The sequence below is a fragment of the Anneissia japonica genome, unplaced genomic scaffold (genome assembly GCF_011630105.1).
Source record: "Anneissia japonica isolate Jap-2015-1 unplaced genomic scaffold, ASM1163010v1 scaffold9668_len1562885_cov226, whole genome shotgun sequence".
Lineage (NCBI taxonomy): Eukaryota > Metazoa > Echinodermata > Crinoidea > Comatulida > Comatulidae > Anneissia > Anneissia japonica.
Genome location: NW_022711326.1, coordinates 797,992 through 815,509, shown reverse-complemented (window position 1 = coordinate 815,509; position 17,518 = coordinate 797,992). Strand labels below are relative to the sequence as shown.

Sequence of the window (17,518 nt, the reverse complement as noted above, 5' to 3'; positions counted from 1 at the left end):
CAACAAGTATACTGAGGTAATGTATGAAGGTTACATTATGAATAATCTGATTCCATTGTATACATTATAATCACACAATACAATATCTTGTAATTAACATTTACAATTGAAAACCTACATATAAATAATCAGTGATCTGGAAAACATACAAAATTTCTATATATGTAGTAGTATGTATTATATAGTACTGTATCTGTAGCAGGCTGATCACTTATATAATTTATTTGCTATCTATTTCAGCATCTAGGTCCTAGCTGGCCTACAACAGTTTTTTGGGGAAAGATTTCAATAGGAATGTTCCGGAAAAACGAACATCGTAACCAGCCCGGGGGAGGGGGGAGGGGATTGGTATTGGGGAAGTGCAAAGTACTATATCGTATTGTATGAGCTAACACATGTTTTGCTGTCCATACACATACTAGTATTGAGCCAGACTGAGCAACCGATCAAACTGACCAACCCTTTTCTTTGGTCTATGTGGTCTAATTTACCTGCCTGTACCATACTGTACCTACAGTACATATCAAACATGTCAATTAAAAAGCCTGTCTAGCCTATCTGCATTTTATAATATCTACCTGTTCTGGTACCTTTCCAACTACTTGCAGTACTTTATCCAGATACTTGGTAATATTCTATTTTTTACCTGTACACTCGCATATCTGTACATTACTTTCTGCCTGACCTGGATTATCAAGTTTTCAATCAGCTTACCTGTTTAATCTATTTGGTCTATTTACCTCTCATTACTACTATATGCTTGTTGGTCAGTCAATGGTACAACAAATAGCCATAATCTTCCATTTACTCTGTGTATGGGTCACTAACATTTATCATCAGTTGAAATGCCACTACACTGATAAATCATTTTCTTTATCATTGACTTTGTTTAATTAACTGTTAATTACAACTCATCACATATTAATTAATTATCTACTCAATCAGTACACTTGGGTGTCCCAAATATCTACTCATTAATTGACCACACAAATTCAGAATTACCACAGTTTGGTCTAGATTAATTAATCTTCTGCCTATCAATTAGCATTAAGCTCTCAGGTCAAACCAATCTACTTTCCTTTGCACATGGACAGTTTTTCCAAATAGGGTTAACACTCTACTAACAAGTTGTAAACAGTTTCTGTTGTGTGAAAGCAATTTCCAAAATATTGCAGGTGACCTCTATAATAACTGGATATAAAAACAGGCCTTGTCAATGTTTGATTTTCTTCTGATATCCAAAGTTATTCTTGTGCATTCGAGTATTGCCGAAGGCACTTTTCCAGTAAATACAGGTGATGGAAAATGTTTACGTTATTAACATAATTAGAAGATGACTCGCTAGACCTAGATCTTGGCCTACTATTAACACTGCATTCCGAACTCAATTCAGTGACAACTAGCTTTTGGGATGTTCATTGAACAGATAGTAGAATAGTCTGTGTGCGAGAGGCAATGCCTTCCTCTATGCTGGCATAACCACAAGGTTAGTCTATAGTACACTACTCTTCTGTAGGCGGTAAGGTCAAATCGCCCAAATTATACAAGATTGATAATTTTAATTTATGCATACTGTACTGTACATTGTTTTTGTGAGTGTGAAATGAATAAAAACAAATTTGAAGATCAAATCTGTCAAAAACCGAAAGGTCCACTGATTAATCTCAGATAAGAAAGTATAATACATACTCCAAGTATTGAAATACACGCCATCGTGTTGGGATTCAATATTTCGACATTAATTATGTCATCATCAGGATCAAATCTGTCAAATGTTGTTAGAATTGGTAAAATTTAAAAATATGGTAGCAGTGGCGGATCCAGGAATTTGAAATAGAGGGTGCCCAGAGAGGGACTTTAGCCCCACCATGGTTAGGGCTGAAGAAAGAAAATGTTTGATTATGGCATCTCTAGAGGGCCGGAAACGACACTTTCAGACTTTTTTCCCCTCCATCTTTGTATTATTTTGAAAAAATAACAAAGAGAAAACAAGCACTGAACAAAGGAAAATTTACATAATTTATTGATTGGAAACTTCATCTTCATAATCTAATTTAAAATATGATGCATGAATGATGAGATGAATACTGTTGAATATATTTAATTATTAATAATACTAGTGAACAAGTCTAGCTAGGATATTAGGCTATACTACTTCTACTAGGGCAATTTTTTCCATTTCAAAATTCTGAAGTTAGTGGGTGGACATATATCCAAGATAGAGTATTTTATGAAAATTCAGAAGTTAAGGGTGGGCTTTTCCCGGGGAGCTCACTTGCATACCAACAAAATAGGGGGTGCCACAGCCACTTCAAGACATGAGACACTTGTGCTACCTATTTTACTGAAAATATTATGGACTTTAACTACCATTCACCAAAATCACACTGTGCTCTAAAAGACGACAGGAAAAAGGCCACACAATAGCACTAGAGAGGGTGCAATATTTACTGGTACTGATGGCAAAAAGTGTTCCATCCGGTTGCGATCTCGTGGCTGTAATACCGAAGGTAGGCTTAGCAAGGGGCTTACCGGCTTAGCACCCAGCTTGAAATTCCCGCTAAAATCGTGCACAAAATCGTGGCACTTTGACACAGGATGGGCTAGCCAATTTTACTCTGGTTATTTCCCGCACCTGTGCTACTAAATCCTTGGAAATATAGCCCATAAATGCTGCAACTCCCCCCATAATTCCCACACTTGTGCTACCAAGTCCTCAAAAATATACCCCGTAAATGCGGCACCTCCCCGTATAGAAATATTTAGGAGTGAGCCCTTCGGGGGGCTTACAGTATACAGTGACCAGGATGGGCTTTTTGATATCCAGAACACCCATGGTTGGCATACAATAACTTTTATTTCGCAAATTAAATACATCCAGAACAGGAAATATACAGTTACATTAAATTTAAAACACTACACAGCATTGCATGCACAAGGAACTAGAGTAGGACAATAGAATAGATACAAATTATATACTACACTATGCATGTACTATACAGTACATGCATGTACTATTGTTTTTTTTTGCTTCTACCTGTTTTGTTGTGATACAATACAATAAAGCACAGTGAGCAATAAAATACCAGAGCAGTTTTGAATCCACATAAATATTAATGGAGCATGTATTTGAACTCCACAATATACAGTACTGTGGCAACAGTAAATGGTCATTCATTCTGTTTTAAATTATTATGAAGTGTATTATGACTGTAGAATACATGTTATTTAATATTGAATCCTTACATCATTGTGTGTTGTCATGGATATTGTACTGTACACTTAAGCATTCGAATGATTGCATTATTATACAACTCCTCTTTTGAGTCTTGTGCTCATAATTAAAGTATAACGACTGGCAACGTTCAACCACAATTAAGACTTGGTCTAAATAATTAATTACATGGAATATGAATATTTTAATTGTTTTTTTTTACCTGATGTATAAAATCGATTACTTGATGATGTGCTGCATGTTCCAAAGATTCCCCGTTCACAGTGATGATCTCGTCACCAAGTTCCAAACCAGATCTTTCTGCAGGAGAACCTGTAAATAAGTTATAAAATATTTATCATCTATTTCAAAAAACAAACTGCAAGTACTATATTCTAAAAAAAATCCTAGGATAAAAAGATCACAGTATCAAGGATTTTAAAAAGGGTTGACTTGATTTTAATTTGCAGAAGAGTAGAAAACAAATTACAAATCACTTGACTTGCTCCTTGCATTCTCTTCCCACTCACCCACTTTAGATCAAGTACCACAAAATTCTAAAAACAACACTGTGATGATCTAAGTGTGATGATGCAAATATTAAATGTTATGTGTGAACAAAATGGCATTGAGAGACTACATCTCATGTCAAGTGTGAAGTAGTAGTCTCACATCACAGCTAAAGGTTTGAAAGTTTATTATGTTAACTTGACCTGTAATCTAGTTACTTTAGGTGCCAAAGCCCAGAAAGGGGGGGAGGCATGTTGTCACACTTGAAACATGACTCGCACAAGGTACTCTACCAGTTAAGGCCAGTTCGAGCTAATACTAGTTCAATTATAAGTTAAGGATTCTATTTCAAGTGTATAAAATGCAGGTGATGCTTTCTGAAAAGTTCCAAACTAACAATAGACTACAAATTATCTAGAAAGTAAGGAGTTGACAATTTTCAATGCTGGGAGTCATCAATGCTTACACAGCCTACTCTTAGATAACAACATTGAGTTTAATAAAGGAAGTCCTAAAATAGATGCCAATTATTATCACAATATCATGTTATATTAATTCTACAATGTTTTGTTAGCATTTCAAAATGATTAATCATACATTTTTGCCTTGTATATTAATTTTAGGCATGGGATAATCGTAATTTGTAATTGTAATCATTACATTTTTAAATGTAATTGAGTGTAATTTGTAATTGGGCTCAAAAATCTAATTTGTAATTGTAATGTAATTGTAATCATGGCAATAACTGTTTGCTTTTATCAAAATCTCAAAGTAACCACTGGAGGACTCATCTACTTTATTGCTTTATTGGAGTAACTGTTGGTGTCAATAGGATCCAACTATAAGCTATTTCATGTTTGTTATTTCACATACTGTAATCATAAAGCAAGGTCAATTTGCTTTAAAATAGAGTGTACTAAATATAATAAGTTCCACACTAATATAATTTTACATGGTTAAAAAGTACCGGTAGGCCTAGATCTTAGTTTTAGAGTTAGATGTATTGTTGTTCTTGTTACAGCAGCTGTAAAAATAGCTCCCAATGCGAAAATATTGAATGACTGTTAATGTTTTTTTTTATAATTATAAAATCGACAGGCCTTCCTGCAATGATCATTTTCCTGTTTAAATTATTAAAATCGAACACTCTTCAAAAGACCACACAATTATAGGTAAAAAGGGGTTCTTATGCTACGTTCATTAGAACTTGTGAAGTCGGTGTTTCCCAGTTCACAACTTGTGAAACACATTCATCTCGTTGGTGAACTCGTAAATGCAAGTTGTGAACTCGGAGTTTTTTTTTTCCTCGATTTGCACGACACAAGTAGTGGATGTTACACAAACAAGCAGAGCAATTTGTTTAAGTAATATTATTTCAGATAAAAAAAGCGTTTTTTGTATGTTTTATTTGCAACCTCATGATTTGCAATGTATAACCTTCAAAATGCACTTTACAGAGTCCTAATTCAAGTGTTTTTTTTAACTAGGCTACAGTAGGCCTATTAACGTATTATCACCCACACACAACAGACACATTGCAAAAGTGACAGCAGCCACTTTATAGCTTTCATCAAATGAATGCACTCATCTTGTGTTCTCGCATGTTACAAGTTGCGAAATAAGTTTTCACAAGTTCCATTGTATGCAGCATTATCGTATTGTTTATTGCCAATCAAATACACAGCTGGATGGGAGGGCATACAGTAGTGACTCACATTATGTCAGAGAACCACTCCCATACAGTAGTTATCAAACATACAGTACAGTATACTGTATCATTAAAATGTCATATAAACAGTACAAAACACATTATCAGGCTAAAAATTCAGCAAAAAAAACAGCAACAAGGAAAAAAATATTAATTTTTTTTTTAATAGATTACTGTAAGCAGTCTGGTTATTAAGTAAAAAACAGTGGTTTCATTTATCAGAATTTTGAGCATTTTTGGAAGGCCATGAATAACTACATAAAATGTTCAATGAGTCACACTGTTATGTTCTTTAATTCATTGTTTGCTGTCAAAAATATGAATTCACTTGTCGTTAAGTAGAATATCAAGAGAGGGCCTCCTTTACATTTGTTGAGCACTGGAAGATAACTGATTTGAACTGATAAGGTTGTACAGGGTAAAGAAGAAATAAAACCAAAACAATCATAAATAATCTTACCCTGATTTTGTTTTACTTATTTCATTTTCTTTTGTATTTTTATTGTTGTTGCATCATTGAGCAAAACCAATTTCTATCTCTTATACATTATAATAAATCTGTATTTATAATAAACATTTTACTTAGCAAGGAATAGTGACCTGGGTAATAATGTGACAATAACAATTATAGAAGCTTAATGTTTTTTAAATGTGAAGTTTTATATACCCTGTACTTGTATGTAAGTACCTGTTTATTTTTGTAAAATCAAAAATTTAAAATCCTATCTATTTAACTGTATTTTTAAAATTTAATATGTAAGTAAATTTAAATGAATAAGGATCCTTTGGAATTTTTTGCATTTTTATTGACTTATCAATCTAATTTCTGCTATTGCCTTACATTTTTGTATAATTCAATTGATGGTTACTTTGATTGCACATAAAGGAACATTTTGAATTTGAATTTTAATAGTGAGAAAGGTAAGTATGCATACTCATTATCATCAAATAACAATGGAGCAACGACGACAACGACAATGATAATGACAGTTGATGAGGATCATCATCAATATCTAGTGTCAGTGATCATGATTATAATGATAATAATGATAATAATGACCTTTTCAGATGACAGGTTAAAATACTGATACACATAGAACATCTTTATATCATACACAAAACTGAGACATACAGTAGCTGAGCAAGTGATTTTTAAGAAAAAAACCTGTTCTGGTTGATTACATTGATGGTAGGTAGTAATAAAAAAGACTACTCTACAGTCTATCACATCAACATCAGATTTTCTGTTAATTGTTTTAAAAGTTTAGCAGTTCTCTCAACCTTTCCTAATTCCAATTCAAGTCTCTAGAAAAATTGAAGTATTTAACTTATTTTACACAATAAAAATACAAATAAAAAACTTACCTTCTGAAACTGCATCTACCCTGGGAATGAAGCCTTCATCTACACCTCCCATTATAGAAAATCCAAAGCGATCTTCACCCTTATACATAACAATTGGTATATCCAATTCTTCTTCTTCCTAAAAACAAATCATATATGGATATTCATAGCAACTATCATACCTTAATGAATATTCATAAGTTATATATACTGTAATTCAGACATTTACATAATATACCCTGGAAAAAATGACCACTATTTTACCATGCACCCACTGCATGGAGAGAAAATACTGTAGGCGCCACTCACGAAAGCACTAAGGCCTCCAAAAATTTTATAAACGCTGCAACGCTTATCCAAGCATTTATGGTACAGCAAAAACAATATGTTAAATAATATCAGCTGGTCGAATGCCTACCATGTAGATACCATGTAGATTGAAGCAATCTAACCATTGCTAGCACCTGTAACCATACAATGCGATAATGGTCTAATGGCAGATTCGTTGTTAATTCATGATAGCAAAATAGGTTGCTAAAACACTTTTACAAGCCTAAATGATTTATTATTTTAAGAGTATTGTGGGATGGAGAAAAGGGAGAGCTGAGGAACTTACAGCCAAAACAATAATGTTAATATGGAAAGAACCACCTGGCTAATGACTTGAAGGAAATATGGTAGTAGTGCATAATATAGTAATCTGTAGTATTTTATAAGCGGCACAAAAACAGTGAAAATATGCAGTGCAATCCATTTACACAGCGTGCAACAACAGTTGTGATGCAAAAAATATTTGTGGTTTGTTCCGCAATCTACAGAATATTTTTTTGAAAATTATTTAATCTATGCTGAGCGACATATGATTCTGTAACGTACAGTAGTCATATTACGTTTGGTGTGGATCATTTTGGTGAAGAACATAATACTGTACTGTATGCTCTATTTTTTCTGCTGCTATCGCGCTCTGTGTAAAGAGGGCTTTAAGCTGGTACTAAAGTCGGGCACTCACTGCGCCCGATGATCGTCGGTCTGCGAACGCAATGACACAACGCTCGTTTTTAATGACAATCTGTTCAGACTGCCGACAATAAGCAGGCGGCATCTCATCATTTATCACTCACAGGAAACAAAGTTGGATTCGTCGTCGTAACAGTAGCAGCACATGGACTTACGTCATCACAGAAATAGTATCTTAAAAAAACTTAACGTAATAAATTGTCATTTATTACCTGGCTGTCATTTAGACCATTGTGCTGATGGAGGTCTCTAGTTGCTGGGAACTGTACCTGTCCATTTGCAATTCCCTTCGGTCCCATCCTACCAGGATATTCTGTGTACAAATTACCACTCACTGCTGCCATCTTGCAAGGATCTCAACACATCATAAAGAAATCCTGAAAACAAAATATTTAAAATGCAATATTCAACCAATTTTTAATTTCATTTCTGGGCCAGCCCAGAGCCTACTGTACTCTAGTAGAAGCATTATGTGCTATACAATATTTGTAATGATATCTTTAGGACTACACAAGCAAGCATGCAACAAGCAAGCATTGATTGTCCATTTCCCATCCTCAGTACTCTGCAGTGAATATTCACATATAGTATAGTACTTCAAAAACATCCCAATACTGTATTTCACATCTGTCACACAGATTTTGGCTATTATTATTAGTACACTTAGTGTATGTCACTATGTCAAAAAAATGTTTAAAAAAACCCAGTCTGACCCATTTTATAGAAGTTCACCATGTAACAGTTGTCTTTTTATCTGGTAGATTATAGCTGGATTTCCAAAATTCAGACATAAACAAATGAAATATTTATGGTAGCAAGGTCAATGAGACCACTAAATCAATATTAACTGCTCCTCTTTAGAATATCACATCAGTTGTTTAGCCTGGTATTGAAATCTCAAGTGGTTTCAGAGAGCAATACTAAAATTCCCCAAGGAATAATAATGTACTATATGGGCATAAATCTCTTGTGGTTTTATACTGTACATTACATGATTCTGGTGATGTTGCAGACTCACAGGAAGTTATGCTACAGTAGTGTAAGACTACGTGTATGAATGTTACTGCCTAAACTTGCAAGCAGTTCGGCTTACTGTACTATAGTATGCTAGCAATCTCACTAGTGACTGCTACAGTACGTTGGCTCTAGAAATTAAGAATGGGGAATTGTTTCCCAGTGTATACAGTACTTACTACCAAATTCAGCACCAGGAAGATACTACTGCACATGCAGCTGCAGCGGGTTTCTGGTGCAATTATTGCCAGCAAATTACTATAGCACCACTGAGATAGTTTACCTACTGTATGACAAAAGTATTTATAATACACTACATAGACCAAAAGCAACTCCACTCCCTACATGTAAGCCTCATAAAAAGCCTTGGTTTATAAAGCATTAGTCCATCCTATAATTGGTGAGTTACTCGGTGTTTGATTCAAATGAAATGAGTTTTTACAAATATTATAGAAAAATACATAACATACAGTACCATAATGTCATGCATGATATTCCTAATATTGGTAAAATTACAGTACATGATAAGAATTTTATTTATTTATTTCAATCATATTTTAAGTGGGTGAGCCTTCCAGCAGAGGTGCTACTGTAAGTATATTGTAGGGGACCCACTTAAGCCACTTTCAGACAGGCGGGCTGGAAATATTGCGATAACAATGCCGGTATTCTTATCAACATGCACAATTTTATACTAAACAAATATTGTGGTAATATTGCCATAATATGCCTCTCTGTATGAATGGATTGCGTACCATACTCTGGCATGCCATTGTAATGTCAATGGTACTGTATACTTAAAAGTGCCACTTCCATAAGGAAAGTAATTCACCACTGCAGATAAATAAGATTAGACTATATATATCAAATAATTCTATAAATAATGATTAAAATTCAATAATTAAAATCTTAAATGTGACAGATGAATGTAAAATCATGAAGCAAGCAATGTACTGTACATTGAGATTCATATATTCTTAGTCACTGCACTGTCCATATCAATTATAATAACTAAACCACTGTTGATATACCATTGTTAATATGCCAACCTAACTTGCTATCTTTTGTTAATTTCGTGATCAATACTGAATAACAAATGAAAACATAATATGAGGAGCTGACAGCTTAAGTCAACATAAGTGTTCGCTTATTAAAACAACATACGAAATGCAGTCCTACAGTACTGTGCAGTAGCATCAGTGTTATATTTTGTGGGCCATGTGGAGGATGGAGAAGGGGATAGGGAGGGAAGGTCTTATTCTTATTTTTAATTGATATTTATCACATTTATAAACAATTCTATGTTATGTACAAAAAATATCTCAGAATTTATTTTTTGACAATAAAGTTGACTTGTATCCTGTATTCTCATTCACAGCCACTTGCTGATTGTCTGATTACTGAAAGTAGCAGACAATGTAATATAATACTTGTATACTATAAGTCAGCAATAGGGTACATTTGAACATGACAGGAGGGGTTGCCGTATTCTTGAAAGCTCTTAAAAACCAAAAGGCCTAAATAAGTCGAGCAGGCCTAGCCCCAAGGCTAGCTGACGCGATTTTTTTAGGCTAGGCCCAGGTAGGCCTAGGCCAGGCCCAGGTAGGCCTACAAGTAGAGTAGGCCAGAATTTGAGGAATGCAACAAAACAGATAAAGAAGAGACTTACTGTAGGCCTAATTAAATTCAATAGTTGACATGCTTTGTTTTAGATTAAAAAATAATAATGAACAAATTCTGGCGACAAAGCGTCGATCCGACTGTACCCAGCCGCGTTGTTTGCCGTAATTTCACATGTTTGACGATTACCACGATGAATGTGTATGTCACTGATTCATGTGCACTCATTTATTTATTTTTTGTCCATTTACACACATTATATATCAATTATAATTAAAAGTGAAAAACTTAAAATACAAAATGAAAACAAAGTAAAAAAATAAATCATAAATCAGGTTTCGTAAATTTTTAATAATCTTCCTGCCCCGGACCATGCTCTCATAATAAAACACTTGAATGGTCACGATTTCAACTTTAACCTTTGAATGTGTACAGAGCAACCGTGTCATGCCGGCCCACGATGCTCGCTATGACGCAACTGGGCCTAGGCTGTTAAGTTAGCGATGAATAGCAGGGCAGTGCAGTATTTTGTTACAATTAACGTAACCACGGAAACATTTATTGTATTCTTCTTGTCTTTATCTATCAATTTAGCTTGTCTATTGTGTTTAGGTAAACTAATTATTTTGTTACAATTTGTAAACTGTTGAAATAATAGTGGTGGTCGGGAGCCTGTAAATCCTGGTCGAAAATGTTGAGTGCTGGACGGGCGTCCACCGCCGACCAGCGTGGTGACATCCCTGACATGATTCTCCATCAATCATGGTACAAGTGTGAACTTTAAGGTTTTGCAAACTCTGCACTTCATCATCTGCTATCATCACCACAAGGCACACTTAACATGATGTTTGTTTACAAAACGTAAACAAGAGTTTGGTAGACGTATTAGGAGTCATCTAATTGGTGACTAATCAACAATAATTCCTTAGATGACATCATCCGATACAGGTATTCTTTCCCAATTACCGAATTGGCTTTAAACTGTATTCATTGAAAATATAGGCTAACTTTAATCACACTAATAGAGACCATACAATAACACAGTAAGGTGGCTTTGTAAAGGATGCTCCATCTACTGTACACAAACAATTTACATAAAATACTGTAATATACAAGATTTTATGAATTAATTATACTCCTATGCTACTGTAAAAAACAAAAATCTTTCCCCGAATTTGGGTTTCCAAACAAATATATTCTCTGGTCTGTCTAGAGTATCATGTATTTTGCTAAGAATGCAAGACTTAACAACAAAACAATCCTACAAAGGGCCTTGTGAGCATGGGCTGATATACTATAATTGTTCTGCAAGAAATCAGAGGAACAATGCCATAGTTCATGTTTCTATTGTCGTAACTTTCTACCGCTGTTTTCAATAACACAACCCTAACACTCAAAAACGCCTGCTCCGAGATATGCTCGCTACTAATGAAAACAAAGGAATGTTGGTACTCTCAAGTAATTAAATGGCGTAGAAATCATATTATTTGAAATGCAATGACCATCTATCGTAAATCTACACTCATTCAATGGTTGTCAAGCACAAAGAGGTCCTTACAATGTTCTTACAATATTAAAAAAAATGCCAGAGCTTATATTACTGTACCTGTACTGTACAAAAATATACCACAGAAAGTACGTACCAAAAACATAAATTGTTTTAGTTTAGGTATTGTAAGCACACTAGTGTCAGTCGACTTCCCTTTTTACATCCGATTTCACATCTACAGTACTGTACAGTACAGTCTTAATAATACTTTCATTTTATAAGGCGTACATATTCATCTCACGGATTTGCAACTTTTTTCTACATTTTTAGATTTTATAATATTATTATATCAATATCCAATTTAAAATAGTGCAGCGAAAGACAGGCAATATACAGTACAAAACGTAAAACTCTCAGGGGTCATCCATCAATACTCTGTCACATTGAGGCGATTCAAATGGCCGAGTGGTTTAAGGCAGGGCCTGCAACCAACAGCCATATCAGCCCCAATTCGAAGAGCACGCTCGCCTACTGTATGGTTCTAAGTCAAGTCTTCTCGGATAAGGACTTTCTGTTAATTGATTTGCCACATGTTGATTGCAATAACATGTAGCTTGACCACGGTCTCGTTTTTGAGGCAATTCTACTGTACTAGGCCTACAGTAGTTGGTTCATAATATCAAACAAAGCATCTTTAAAATTACCTTTTTGAGTTGTCTTTAACTTCATAATTGTCAAAAGTAATCCAAATAAAACATTAGGCCTACAGAACAAATTTATATTATTACCATTCGTTGTAAACTTTATATAAATTTTCATGTCTTTTTTGGGGAAAATCTGCAAAATACCGTGGTAGTTCGTTCCCTGTGTCTAAAGATACGGCTGAACGAGATACTGTACGTACATGATTTTGAAATTACAGCTAATACGGTACTGTAGCCTTATCTTTAGCCACTGCAATTCACACATTCTAGCAAGAAGAACCACAAACAACGTTCGTACTCACATACTACATTTAAAGGCTTGGGTTATAAATGCAGCCGAAAATCTCCTAAATGTTAATAGGTACTGTAGGCTTAGGGTAGGCGAGAAAAAAAAAACTCTGAAATGCTCTACCAAGTGAAGATGAAAAATTAGATGTTAAACATATTTTGCCTTTTATTTGTCGATAGCAGGGATGGCCTACTGCCTACCCAATTCAAAGCAGGCCTAGCCCAGGCAGGCCCTCGCCTAATGTAAGTTCTGTTTTGTCGTCTTCGATTTTATTGAAACATCATCATGAGATCAATAGAAATAATTTTAATCTTAAACTTTTTTATATCAGTGTATAAGCGCTAAAACTGTCTGCTATAACTCTCGTGTAGACACACGATAAAATTTGATGCGACCTTGACTGGTTTTCTTATTAACTTGCATCGGATAGGAGTGATCGTGCGAACATGGCTTTTGAGATTTCCAAATATGGCACTCTCATGACAGGTGTCTGTCTTAGACAATGATTCTAATTATTTTTTCCTTGACAGATTTTACCGCGACTCCTCGACAAATCCACTGGCAATGGCCCATTTCTTTAACTACCCACTCAAAATATGGTGAATAAAAAAATAAATAAAATACCTGTACATCATCATGCTTATAGTACTGTAATATTGTAGACAAATCACAAATAAACTTGTGGACAGAGTAAGTCTGTATGATGCTAATGTCAAGAGAGCTCAAATAAAATGGCCTTGCTTTGTACAGTACCGTAGCTAGTACAGTAGTTAGCAACAGCTCAGAAAGTCTGAAGATCAGTGATTTGATTGGTTAAATTTACTGAGCCACAACATTGTACAGTACTGAAAGCAAACATGCAATAGGATTTTACCATGTACAGTAAACAATTACAAATTTATTTTCAACCATCATTTATTAAAGTAATCAGACTCAAAGACTTTGCTTTTGAAATACTGTAGTCTTACAGAACCAACATTTTTGTCAGTATTTACCAAATAGTTTTGCCAAAAGCATCCAGATGGACGAAAAAATTATAAAAATAAATTTTATTGGTGAATGCACTATGGGGTATTGCTAAATTGAAGTTTGTAAGATGGGGATGTCAATTTGTAGAATGTTTAATAGGAAGTGGGAGATCATTTATGAATAGGTAAAGAGGAGTGGTCCAATGACTAAGTCTTGTGGGATCCCCATTGAAACTTTATTAGAATGTGGAAATAAATTATTCGATTTTGACACTGAGAGCGGTTTGAAAGATAGGGTTTAATTAATTGAGAAATGAGTGGGAGATGCCAAAGCTAGAGAGTTTATTGCAAGAATTTGATGATCGACAAGATCAAAAGCATTTTGCGGAGATCGATAAACAAGACCCCTGTGTATAACCCTTTGTTGATGTTCACAGGGGCAGATCCAGAGATGTCTGAATGGGGCGACCTGAAACTGGAGCTGATCAAGAAAACACTTCCCTAGGAGGTTCAGATTTTTGGTTTGTAGATGACCGAAAATAACATCTGAGGTGTTTTGGGCGATAAATAAATTTTCTCTTTTTCTTTTTTCTCTTTTTTTTTAACTTTCCAAGCTCCCCCTCTAAATCTGCCCTGATATACCAGTTATTCAATGTAAACTTTAATAGCTTGATTCCACCATATATGGTACTGTAATTGCTACATGCTATCGCTAACAGCTTTCGCTGATGCTGATTGGTCGATCAGTCGAATCAGGGATCCTTCCTGATTGCATCGGGGACTGCTATGCAGTCCAACAGTTGCACTGAAAGAACTGGAGTGACAGTGTACTAGCGATTATTAAGGAAACCAAGCTGTACCGATTATATTGTTGATATGTTTCAATTAGTATGGGGTGTTCTATCAAGCATTATGCTTCAGGAATTTCTTCTCTTCTTAAGCCTCAATCGCACTGGATTAAATTTTGAGAATATGTAACCGTCATCACGGTAAACATTTCTAGGGTAAATGTTACCGTCAATCGCACTCGGACTTTTCAACTCGGTTAGTTTTCCCGATTAGTGTAAAATTAACTATTGAGGATGATACATTTTGACCCGTAACATGACCCGTACTGACATGACCCACAGCCTTCTGATCCCTTGATCTGTTTCGCGTGCTGATTTGCACTTACTTTCTAGCTAGTTCTTACCGAAATCGTTGGAAAAGGCCTAAAAAATCAAGAAAAATGTCATTCCATGCCATACTACTATTTAAGGGAAAGTAACACGTTAGAAAAATTTTTTTTTTTTAAATGGTTTGTGATCAACTAGTCGAATAGTATGATATATACGTACGATCAATACAGCACAGTAGTATAAAATTTGCGCGAAAATCGAAATGTACACATCAATAAACCAAAACAACACGAACAATGAGAAAACAGAAGATAGAAGAAGCAGTTCAACTAATTATACGCATGCGCCAGTGCTTCACAGAGTGATAAAGGTCACCCAATGAACAATGAGGCTAGGGATTCAGTCAATTTACCGACCTGTGGCTGTTCGCATTGGATTTTCCAGGCTGGTCAAAGTAGTTCGGTAGGAATTCCTGAGTAAATTTCACTCCCGAAAACTAACCGGCGGCGACAGTCAAGTTAACCGAGCAGGACTATCCGCACTGGATTTTTTCAGTCAAACTTACCGACAAGACGGTTACTTTTACTGAAATAAATCCAGTGCAATTGAGGCTTTAGACTGTTAAAATATTCTAATATTATTTATGATTATTGTATGAATCATCCATTTGATTTTCAAATAAAATTTAGAAATCAAGCATTGTGTAGTGGTAGTACTGCAATGCTTGTTACTGTAAAGGTACTGTATACCATAAAACTACAAAGTACAGTAAGGTCGAACTTCATAGAAACAAATGCTGCCCTTCAATAGTAAATTTATTTGCAAACTTTATGGTCAATTTCACGTAAAAAATGTACAGTACTTTATGATAATTAAGTTTCTACAGTACTGTACAAGAATCACTTAAGATTAATGTTATCAAGTGACAGTACTATCAAAACTATAGCAATCGCACTGTAGCATACTCCATATCTAAAAATAAGCCTGAAATCTTTGTGTATACTTTATTTATTAGAGTGAAACAATACAATCCAAATAAGGGCAAGTTATTAATTGTATGATTTATGATACATTATATCTAAGATGTTTTGATGTTGTTTGATTTTTGACCGTTGTAGTAAAACGTGTTGCGCTTTGTTAAAAATAAGGCTCAGATATCAAGAACCTAAAGTAAATTCGGAAGAATATCCAGTGAAAAAAGCATCTCTTAATTTATAATGAAATGAAACAAATAACATAAAAAATTGTAGCAATGTCTTTTATATCAGAATTACAAATTTTTATCTGATTGAACCTTAAGTTTAGCCCAATAAATATGAAACAATAAAAAAAAAGGTCAGAATACCTAGGCCTAGGCTAGGGTTAGTCTTTTGACAGCCTGGCTCGTTTGGCTGGTGATACCATACCAGCATCACCTCATTGGGAGTTAACAATTTGTCATTCATCCATTAATCATGATTCATAGTGTAGGCCTAGCCTAGTCGAGGAAGTTGAAACCAAAAATTCATTTGAAATCAAACTGCCTGGATGAAATAATGAGGATCTTGGCCTGGCTAAAACAGACGTTAAATTCTCTGTCTTTTGAATCATTTACCGTAATACTAGACAAGAGAATTATGAGCCTAGATTATACAAAAACATGGCGACATATCCTAGCCTTACATTCAGCCTGATTACCTGCGATATATTTTATTATTGATCACACTCACTAACTCGAGATCGACGTGACGGTTGAACACTTGGTTGAAAATCACCAGGCATGGGCCTAGCGCATGACAAGCGTTGACATATAAAAACAAAGTCACAAATATACTGTAAACATACCTATGGTTTATTTTGCAGTTATATTCCACAAATATATTCCTTTCAAATTTCTAAAATTTAGGTGCAAAAAATATATATCTTCTCAAAGACTTTCCTTATCAACTTATTCATCTGAAACCACCAAAGCTATCGCATCCTGAATAGCCACTGTAAATGATTGATGATTGGCTTTCTGTTATGGCTTTTACAATTAACACGCCTACTCCCTCTGGTAGCCAACACCACCACCACCTGTCAAACATACCAAAACACATCGCGTTTTAACAGAATATTGTGTTTTCATAAACGATTAGTTCAGAGACTTTTTTTGGGAAGTTGGAACGTATATTTTGCTAATTTTTATTTGCGTGTTTCAGTGAAACTCCCAAGAGGATCAGTATATGTGGTTACCCGAGCCCACAATCCTCTGTACAGGAAATAAAAGTTGGTATAATAACGTAACGGACAACCGTAATAATACAAAACGTACGGTACCGTATGCCTATTTACTGTAATAAGAATGAGAAATTTTACCTGACCGTTTTCAAGAGGGGGAAAGCCTTCAATTTTGAAGAACAAAGTCATTAGACACCTAGCTCAAAAGTCGTGAAAGGTCATTTCATTTTTCCCGGGGGAGGTCCCCTCGATCCCTTTTCGTTTTTGGGGAAAATGTTGACCCCCCACCCCCTAGGTTTGATTCCAGATCTGCATGATTCATAC

At 34.9% G+C, this 17,518-nt stretch overlaps 1 protein-coding gene across 2 annotated transcripts in view; it reads right to left on the bottom strand.

The window, feature by feature from the left end:
- Nucleotides 1-16,977, bottom strand: part of LOC117107411 (MAGUK p55 subfamily member 5-like) — a 43,403-nt gene extending 26,426 nt beyond the window's left edge. For both annotated transcript variants that reach the window (XM_033249085.1, XM_033249086.1), the window contains exons 1-4: nt 16,820-16,977; nt 8,006-8,170; nt 6,798-6,915; nt 3,438-3,547 (exon numbers count right to left, since the gene is read on the bottom strand). In XM_033249085.1, coding sequence (XP_033104976.1) covers nt 3,438-3,547; nt 6,798-6,915; nt 8,006-8,137 — 360 coding nt within the window. In that variant the 5' untranslated portion in view covers nt 8,138-8,170; nt 16,820-16,977. The remainder of the gene's footprint in view (nt 1-3,437; nt 3,548-6,797; nt 6,916-8,005; nt 8,171-16,819) is intronic.
- Nucleotides 16,978-17,518: the final 541 nt, after the last annotated feature.